The sequence below is a fragment of the Portunus trituberculatus genome, chromosome 42 (assembly GCF_017591435.1).
Source record: "Portunus trituberculatus isolate SZX2019 chromosome 42, ASM1759143v1, whole genome shotgun sequence".
NCBI classification, from domain to species: domain Eukaryota; kingdom Metazoa; phylum Arthropoda; class Malacostraca; order Decapoda; family Portunidae; genus Portunus; species Portunus trituberculatus.
In genome coordinates this window covers 2,022,501-2,032,500 of record NC_059296.1, presented here as the reverse complement: position 1 = coordinate 2,032,500, position 10,000 = coordinate 2,022,501, and the positions used below count along the sequence as shown (strand labels likewise).

General features: G+C 36.0%; 2 protein-coding genes across 12 annotated transcripts in view; one reads left to right on the top strand and one right to left on the bottom strand.

The window, feature by feature from the left end:
* Positions 1-3,114, top strand: part of LOC123517792 (epidermal growth factor receptor kinase substrate 8-like) — a 101,623-nt gene extending 98,509 nt beyond the window's left edge. For all 11 annotated transcript variants that reach the window (XM_045278260.1, XM_045278256.1, XM_045278263.1 and 8 more), the window contains 3 exons: positions 361-496; positions 641-791; positions 1,573-3,114. In XM_045278260.1, coding sequence (XP_045134195.1) covers positions 361-496; positions 641-791; positions 1,573-1,682 — 397 coding nt within the window. In that variant the 3' untranslated portion in view covers positions 1,683-3,114. The remainder of the gene's footprint in view (positions 1-360; positions 497-640; positions 792-1,572) is intronic.
* A 686-nt stretch (positions 3,115-3,800) lies between these two features.
* Positions 3,801-10,000, bottom strand: part of LOC123517793 (peptidyl-prolyl cis-trans isomerase H-like) — a 7,710-nt gene continuing 1,510 nt past the window's right edge. The window contains exons 2-4 of the mRNA XM_045278265.1: positions 6,071-6,247; positions 5,400-5,492; positions 3,801-4,031 (exon numbers count right to left, since the gene is read on the bottom strand). Of these exons, the coding sequence (XP_045134200.1) occupies positions 3,834-4,031; positions 5,400-5,492; positions 6,071-6,247 (468 nt within the window). The 3' untranslated portion in view covers positions 3,801-3,833. The remainder of the gene's footprint in view (positions 4,032-5,399; positions 5,493-6,070; positions 6,248-10,000) is intronic.

Below are 10,000 nucleotides of genomic sequence, written 5' to 3'. Positions count from 1 at the left end.
AATTAACATTTACCTTTTAAGTAAAAAATACAATTGCATTTATCATACTCATGATATGAGTGTTGTTTAAGAGGGCAATTTAAGATTGTTTGAATTAAAATAGCCGATATAAGATCTCTGGTTCCCCAGTGTAGGATATCCACAGTTGCTAATAAATCAGTCACTTGGAACTCTTTAGTATAATTTAAACAATGTTATTTTATTTCAGTTTTCTGTTTCACAAAGGGGCTTTATCATATATCACTGGATTAATATCAGTCATAGGCAAGAGATTTGTTATATACTGTTATTAAAACTATCAAGTAGATAGTGCATTTACATTGCATATAACCTCAAAATATCCTTATTAAACTTTTACAGAATTATGAAGCAGTTTGAGGGTGTAGATGGAGAGAAAATGTTCACATTGAACAAAAACAAAATAGAAGAATATTGTGGTGCCAGAGAGGGTGCTCGCCTATACTCTCAAATCACAGTTCAGCGTAATGTGTCTGGGGTAAGAAAAACATAGTTTCAATTAACTTATGTATTAATACAGACATGACTAAATGGATTACTAGATAGATGGATATAACTTTTCTGGCTTACAATCTTTTCTTGTTTACTTCTTTAGAGGAGTGCTCATGCTTGTCTTTTTTAGTTTAAAACAGCAAGGTCATCCGAACTACGACAGATTTTAGCAAAACAAAGAAATAAGATGGAAAGTGATACTACTTCTAAAGTGCAGAAGGTAGAGAAGGACTTTGAGTTCCTTGAAGAATACGATAAATCTGGATACCAAACGGATTCAGGTAAGATGTGAGTTTATTATAAAACTTTCAGCTAAAAACATGCCCCAGTTCCTAAGTCAGTGTTGAGAAGTGTCAGTTTCCATTGTGAGATTTGTACATTTTTATGGGCATATGATTGACACTTTTATAATCCATAACAGCATGTACAAAATTATACTATCCATGCATCAATTAGTCATATTGGAAGACAGAAGATTAGTAGGATTAAGGCATAATGTTTTAAGTATCTAGGGTTGCACTATGTTATGAATGAAGTAAGTGATAGTCTCTCTCTCTCTCTCTCTCTCTCTCTCTCTCTCTCTCTTTTTTTTTTTTTTTTTTTTTTTATACCATGTGGGCTTTTCACGGGAATTTCTGGGCTAAAGGGGATACTTTTGGGGTACCTCCTATCTGAAAGCCCATCCGCTAGAAACCGTTGCCCAGTGAGGAAGCCCAACCTACACTCGGACTGTGGACAGGATTCGAACCCGTGCGCTTGGAGACCCTCGGACCCCAAAGCACGATGGTTCCACTGTACCATGCCTCTCTCTCTCTCTCTCTCTCTCTCTCTCTCTCTCTCTCTCTCTCTCTCTCTCTCTCTCTCTCTCTCTCTCTCTCTCTCTCTCTCTCTCTCTCTCTTCTTCTTTTTCCAAGCATACTTGATTAACATCAACCTAATCCCTGCCCTTCACTGACTATCCTCACACTAGGTAAACAGCTCCAGATCCTAGGTTGATATCATAGTCCTGTTAATATGTAATGTTTGCAAATATATTAATTTTATTTTGCACTCCTTATTCAGAATCTGAAGAGGAATCTGAAGCACCTAATGGAAACCCAGGAACAAATACACTTAAGCACCAACTTCAGAAACAACGGAAAAAAATAATCAGTCAGTCATTTCATGACTGATGATCAGGCTAATGTTAAGGTTTGTACTATAGAGTAACTGTGTTATGTGATGATTGTGAAAAGATATCATTATCCTTAAAAATTCCCTACATTTATTTAAAACTATTTTCACCATTACAATGTATGGCAAACTGTCAAAATTAATTGACTTCATGTATATAACAACCTTGAATGAGTAAGAACATAGTTATGCATTGATATATTACTACATATGATGTGAAAGGATAGATCTTTCCTGCATTAGCTGTCATAATGGAATACTGGCCTTGGGACAATGTAAGATGAATGCCAGGTGTTACCTCAGGAAGATAATGTTGTCTAATGCCAGTTAGGGGGATATGAAGTTGGTTTTGCTCATTTCATAGATTGAAAATTTATCTACATATTTATGCTATCTATTCCATTAAAATATACTTCATTATAATATTAAATAACTTTTATAGTTTGCCTGTTGATGTAGTATATTTGTGCAAAGATTTTCCTTAAATCTTCAGCAATGGCACTATTTAGTTAAGGAATAGATTTTAGTGCCATGATTCCTTTGTAATATACTATACATAAATGTTCATTGATGTATATGATTCATATCACTGGGTTTTCCTGTGAAGGGTATTTCATGCTTGTGTATCCATATAATTTACTGCACCACTGAACAGGTGCTCTAAAGTTTTCCTTATATTGTTTTAAGTAAATAAATTTTGCAGACTTTGGCTAGTGGTGGCTCACTTGCTTTTAAGGGCAAAACTTTTTTTTTTTTCCTCTTCCTTCCCTCCCTCTCTCTTCTCTCCAAACTAGTTTAGATACATACTGAACTAACATTCTAGCCATTTCTTTCAAATCACATTCTTCTATGGAGAGATAAGGAGGATAGTTACCTGCTTGCAAAACTTTTATTAATTATTTTTTAAGGATAAAATCATAATACTGTTCAGTTAAGATTATAAAAGACCTCAGTAAGCTTTTGTATCTAAACCTAATCTAATGTTACCTTTTATATTCACTGAAAATAGAATTTGAAAAACTGACTTTGGTATTATTGTCATCAGTTTTTGATGACAAGGTCATCAAAATACATGGAACATATAGATCTATAAGATGATGTAAGGAGTATCATATGTGAGGATATCCACTAGCCAAATACCATTACTATTTTTACCTTGTCCTTTATGGTGGGAGTCACAGCCATGTACTTTAATAGTGAGGTTTATATACAGGTATGAGACAGTGACTGAATATTTCTTTTCTTCTTAAATAGTTTTCAGTTTCTTAATTCTTTCACTACAGAAATGGCTCCTGAATGCCTTTACTGTTATTCTTCCTAAAAAATATATCCTTTATAAGCAGGGGAAAAGAAATATTTCACACAGGTCTAGCATTCCTCTAAATAATTTTTTCCCTTTGTAAATTAAAACATCTCATTTGAAATGAAATATATTTTTGTATTTTTATCCTAAAAGGAATTAATTTAATTTGATCAAATCTATCCTTTGCTAACTAGCACTTCCTAAAGCATTGGTTCTCAACCTGTGGTTTGTGAACCCATAAAAATCCACAACACGATTTCTGGAGGTACGTAGATGACTGATTTAATAATATCCTTTGTAGTACCATTGCATATTGAGTTAGTGTCAGTCACTGAATTTAACATTCCAGGGGTACTTAGATGGCTGATCTAACATTATCCTTTGCAGTACCATTGCATTTTGAGTTCGTGTCAGTCACTAAGTTAACATTCTTTTCAATGTCGGATTATTGGGCATTTGGATAGATGGTCTTATAACTCAGGGGGTTCTTAATGTGAAAAAAATTTGAGAACTCATGCCCTTAAGGGATGGATGTGCTCTCACCTGTCTTGCACTTTCCATCCTAGTTTTGGCTTGCAGACTCAATTTTACATTTGTGTAATATTTCCTTCATTTGACCCAGAAGGGTTTCAAGGATGTAAAACACAGCCCACTGTAAAGTTATGCATGTGATAATGGCTTCCACTTCATGTCCTTTTATCTGAAGTGTTTAAATACAGGTCAGAGAATTTGGAATGCAATTCCCACCTTACACTTCTCTACATGTAATATGTCACACTTGTATTCACTGAAATATAGAAATTAAAATCTTGGGTTTGATTGTATTCTATTTTATTCTATACTAATCTCACATTTGTCCACACTGAGAAATGACAACAGGAATCTTGGGTTTGTTGTTTGGTCCAGTGGGAACATTCTCGATCTTGCGCATTACCAGCAATCCTTCAATAACCCTGCCAAACACCACATGCTTCCCATCCAGGAAGTCACATTTAGCACAAGTAATAAAAAACTGGCAGCCATTGGTGTCCTTCCCACTGTTAGCCTGAGTAGGAAAATACAAAAGACTTAGTTCTGACATCATTATTACTTAATGTTATAACTAGCAACATCATTATTATTACTAGTACAGACTATAATATACTGTAGCTAAATTTATAAATTACTAATAAAATTAATTATTATTATTACATCTTTATTGTAGTATCCATTATAGGTAAGGACACATCAGCTATACGTATGAGCTATATACATGGTTGACACTCACAGTGAGTGAGACAAGGTATGAGTAAGTACCTACATCATGCTTTCTCTCATTACAGGAATGGAATTAAAGGTTTTCAGTCAAGTAATTCTGAACCATTTAGTCACCTTTTACAAATACAGGAAATAGTACAGAGCAGAATTCTTCCATCTTTACAGCAGAGTATACTTCCATGCCACGTCCCCTTAGGCCCCGTCCACACTATCGAGCATGCTCAACGGGTAAACAGTGATACCAGATCACAATAGGTAGTGAGAATGAAGGTTGATGACATCAGAAGTGGGAAAACCACAGACAGGGATCTGGCAACAAACAGTGCTACCAGATGTTGTTTAGCCCACAATATCTACTCCTTCACTGGGCAGACTGGCGGGGAAAGATTCTTACATAGTTCCAAGGAAACCTTTAGTGTTTCGCATCAAACCAGTCTAAACAGTTTCTGATGTTTTGTTCAAGCTCACTCACAGGCAGTTGCCTGCTTGTTTGCCTGCAGTTTCCTCACTTCTGACGTCACCTTCGTGCCTGCCAGTCACCCTCCTTGCTTATGTATGGAAACGGAATCTGGTATCACTGTTTGCCCATCGAGCATGCTTGATAGTGTGGACAGGGCCTTACCAATGACAGATAATAGATACCTAAAACACTCTCTCTCTCTCTGCTGTTGGGTCCTCCTGACGGATAATTGGTTAATTAACCCTTGTAAGGTAAGAGCAGTGAGAGCTGGTGCCACCTCTCCAGGCTAGAGAGTAAGATGAGATAATACCTATGGATGTGATATACATATGGATGATTTATCTTGTCTGCTCATCTTCTCAGACAATGGCAGTTTCATAAATAGAAATACCATTACAATTTTTCATGGCATTGTCAGTCTGGTATAGAGAAATAAGTATACTCTCTTTCACTAATTCCAATAGATCTTAATAATCTCATCATGCCCTTCCAGCACATACACTGAACCACTTTGGAGTGTTGCACACAAATACTTACATCAATAATTGACACTTCCTTTCTTCATCTTTATGGCCAAAAGAAGTGTGTTGTAAACACTTTCAGGTAATTATTTTCTCTACTTGTGAATTAATCTCTGATATTCATTCATTCATACCTTATTGCAATATTTATGATGTATTACAAAAACACTCTTACCAAAGAGAGTAGTCCTGGGCCATCATGTTTCAAAAGGAAATTTTCATCTGGAAAACTTGGTCCGTATATGCTCTGGGTTCCTGTTCCATCACCCTGTCATAGAAAATTGATATAAAAACTGAGAATCTATTACATACTACTATAAGGGTTTTAACAAAGGGGGACATGAATGTAGTTCTTAGGGTCAGTAGTGGGGACAGAACCAGAAATAATGGATATAAACTTCAAGAATTCAGGTTTAGGAAAGAAATGGGAAGAAACTGGTTTTCAAAAAGAGTGGTTGATGAGTGGAACAGTCTCAGTGGTCATGTAGTCAGAGCTGAGTCAATAGGGAGCTTTAAAAGAAAGTTAGATAAGTTCATGGATGGGGATGATAGATGGAATTAAGTAGCTTAAACACAGAGGGACTGCCTCTTATAGGCCTGGCGGCCTCTTGCAGCTTCCCTCTTTTCTTATGTTCTATTTGTAAATATTACCATGTATTATTTTACCACTCAGAGGAAGAAGGCCATGCACTTCATATAGTAATATTTCTTATCCCAATCTTCCTATTTACTGATAACAAGAGCAGTCCTTGGTTCTAGGTTGCCTTAATCTTAATTAATAGGATTAGGATGTTGAAATATGGGAAAAATTACAATAAAAACAGCAATGTAAAGAACAGTACATACCCTCACAAAGTCACCTCCTTGAATCATAAAGTCTTTTATGACTCTATGGAAACTTGCCCCTTTGTATCCAATGGGAACACCATCTTTGCGATATTCTCCTGTACAAAACTGACGGAAATTCTCACTTGTTTTGGGGCACACATCAGAATATAATTCCATAATCATTCGTCCAATTTCCTGAAAGGGATTATTTATATGGCTTTGCTTCACAATATATAAAAAAAAAAATAAATAAAAATAATAATAATAATAATAATACAGCATTTGAACTGGGACTAATTATGTGAATCTGACAAAAAAAAAATTAAATGGTCTTATATAGATTTTGCTAATAAACAATGCAAATGGCTTCAGCATGTGAATATACATGAAAAATCCTGTAAATGTAAAGGATTGCTTGTACCATTGTATATTAACATCATCATCCCTATATTCAATATGGAAGGCTTTCATTACACAAGTATGTAAAAGAAATATGAAGTATTTTTTTCATGGTAAATAGGCCAAAATGAGTTAAAACTATGAGAGCATATATTTCAAGATCTGAAACACTTGTTTAAGCTAGACAATTGTTATTAGATGCTATGTCAAGATTACTGTCAACATTATTCATACTTCAATCGTGATTTCATATCCTGTAGCACATGAAATAATAAATGAAAGCAGGGAAGCTTAATACTCATCCATAGAAGATGAATTAATCAATTAGGTTAAGTTAGTGTCCTTAAAAGTGGTGGTGATCCAGTGAGGTTAGGTAAAGTTAGTGTCCTTAAAGATGTGTGTGTGTGGGGGAGATCCAGCTGGGTTTGGTTAAATTAGTGCCCTTAAGGGACAGTTCTGGAGGTATGAAGCCTCACCAATGGTTACTTTCTGTAATGTTACATCAGGTTAAATGTCCTTAAGGTAGACCTGGGCAGGGGAGGGGGACAAAGCCTCTATGAAAAAAATTTGCCATTCTCTTTTGAAGTGTAATCCACCTTTATCTGACAAGTATTGCATTACTAGGAAGAAAGGCCTTTTTAGGATTAAACTTCCTAATGAGGAGTTGCATAGACAACTCCTCACCATAGCTAAAGAATTAAGAAATAGCTCAGAGTTTAAAGGTGTCTATATAAATTGAGACTTGACCTTTAAACAAATCCTCTTCCAGGGATCCCCAAGCTGGATCTCAGTCAGACAGACCCACCTTACCCCAAAGAGGCCCTTTTAACAATTAAATATAGCACTTTGTCATGTGAATAGTCTGAGGCGATGGCGTAGTGGATAAGGTGGTGAGCGTGGGATTGGGCAGACGTCCAGCCGTAGGTTCAAATCCCACCACATACCGCTTTGAAGCTATGTCATTTGTGGAGTGGTTTAAAGTTACCTACGTGTCACCATGATACCTAGGTTCTAGGTGGAGGTGTAATTGCCTTACAGCCAAGATCAGCTTGGGTGGTGATATGGGCCCTAATATGCGTACCACTATAAATAAAATGGCCTGCACCACAAATGGGCGGAAGCTGAACAGCGCTTCCTGTATACTCTTCAAGTGTGCCTACAGGTGCTATAGGCCTTAACATAAAAAAAAAAAAAAATAATAACAATAAAAAAAAATAATAAATAAATAAAAAAGTTCAATTTCTTAAACATTTTTTGTGTTCCAGCAGTGTAAATATCTTATGGGTTACAGAGACTTTGTTCATTATTTCAATACAAGATGGTGCAGTCTCTATCCCAAATTATAATATATACAGAAATTATGTTTCTGGTTCAATTTGTAAACATGGAGTTTGTTTATATATTAACAATTCAATTAGATGTTTGATATGGATAACAAAATACCTAATACTTGTTCTGTTTTCCTCCCTGATTATAAGGTCTACATTGTAGTTATCTACAGACCTCCTTCCTACTCTTTGGATGACAATGCTTAACTAATGAATTTTCTAATGGACTTCTGTACTAATAAGAAAGTAGTTGTGATTGGGAACTTTAATCTTCCAACTCTCTCTTGGTCAGATGGTATGATATTACAAAAGGTCTCACTCAGTGGATTAATGAACCAACTAACATTAAAGCAAGCAACATCATAGATATTTTTCTTACCACAGAAGTAGACAGATTAGTTTCCTGCACTACTTTTCCTGCTTTCCCTTTACAGATATGTTTTCCAGTTTAAACCTACACTGATATATTCAGATGATACATACCCTTTCTGGCACAAGGCTAATTTCAAAACAATTAACTTTCCTAAGCACTGTAGATTGGGACTTCATTCTTTAATCTAAATGTGAATGATTCTTACAGCAAACTTATCTCCACAGTGTTCGATTTATTAAGATCTTTTGCTCCACAGAGGCCTTGGTATTCAACTTCAAAGAAATGGTACAAAGCATGGGATCAAGTCAGTTTTTTATTTTCAGTAGTTAGTGGGGCACCTCAAGGCTTTGTATTAGGTCCTGTTCTTTTTCTTATCTATATAAACCACATTAGGGCTTCCTTAACATGTAAACTATTTGCTGATGGCCTTAAATTATATCTCTTTATAATTATAATTGTAAGATGTTAGTACAGTTCAAAGAGATATTAATTCTTTAATTACAGTTGCTAAATCCTGGGATCTGAAATTAATGCTGACAAGACCAAGTGTATAAGTTTTGGAGTCATTCTTCCGTCAGATTTATGATCTGGGACCCTTCTTCATTATATATGGTAAAAGGCAAACCACTACATCTGAGTGACGTTGCAGTGGATTTAGGAATAACTACAGAGCCATCATTAAGATTTCGCATTCACATTCAATCCTTGGTGTCTAAAGCTGCTGGACTAGCAAACTTGCTTCTGAAATTCACTCTGTGCTGGTCTCCTCCTTTCATGGTTAAACTTTTCATCACTCATACATGTCCTCTACTTGAGTTTGCATCTCCAGTCTGGAATACAGGTTACATCATGGATTTGACTCTTTTGGAATCTGTTCAGTGACGTTGGACTAAGTAAGTTACGGGTCTTGGTAACATGTCTTATGGCCAACATCTCAAAATTTTGGATCTGTATTCTGTCAATGGGCATTTGCTTCATGCTGATTTAATCAAGTGCTGGAAGATCTTCCATGGGATGTCTGGTGTTGCTCCTACTGATATTTTTAAAATGGCCCCTTTGAGAGGTCATGAATTTAAGATATTTGTTCCCCACACATCCTGTGAGACCAGGCATTGATATTTTCAGTTGGAATGGTCAGGCATTGGAATGCTCTCCTGCTGAGTTAGCTGAAACAGACAATCTTAGTACATTTAAAAGGGGAATCAGTGACTTTTTAGGTGATGAACTATTCAACAACAGTGATGAGAGTTACTAACTGCCATCATATTCTCCTTGTCTTTGTATATGGCCTCATAGCACACCTTCCAGTTGTCTTCATCCTTTTTTTTGCTTTGGTTGTTGTTCTTTTTTTTTACTGGGGTGCTAGCCACTGTGGGATTCTCTTAAAGGGAGCCCAAGTTCCAGGTAAGTTAAGTTAGACAAAAAATTTGAGTTTTCATAATATTGTGTCACATCCTTACACAAGTACCCAAATTTGTCATCTGTACCATAAAACTGCACTTTCCCAACTGATTCTCAAACTTGTTGACATTATAAGCAGATAGGAATTGCCAGTTATGTATTTTCTTTAGTGATACCTTGTTGAGACAACAAGAATACACATACTCCTCTTTTCTCTCCAGACAAGTGATATGATCACTTAATGTCACTAGATGTGCAAACTTTGTGCTTCTGTATATGTGTGTCCACCTTCTCTCCATGTCCTCCCCTCCCCAGCCCTCCCTGGTCCTCTCGGTAATGTTCTATATGAGTTTGTGTGAAGTTTTTCTAAGGAATCTGGATGAAACCATATTAGCCAACCCTACACCATCCAACTAGATGTCTTCAAACCTAGTCCTGGTTGGAGAT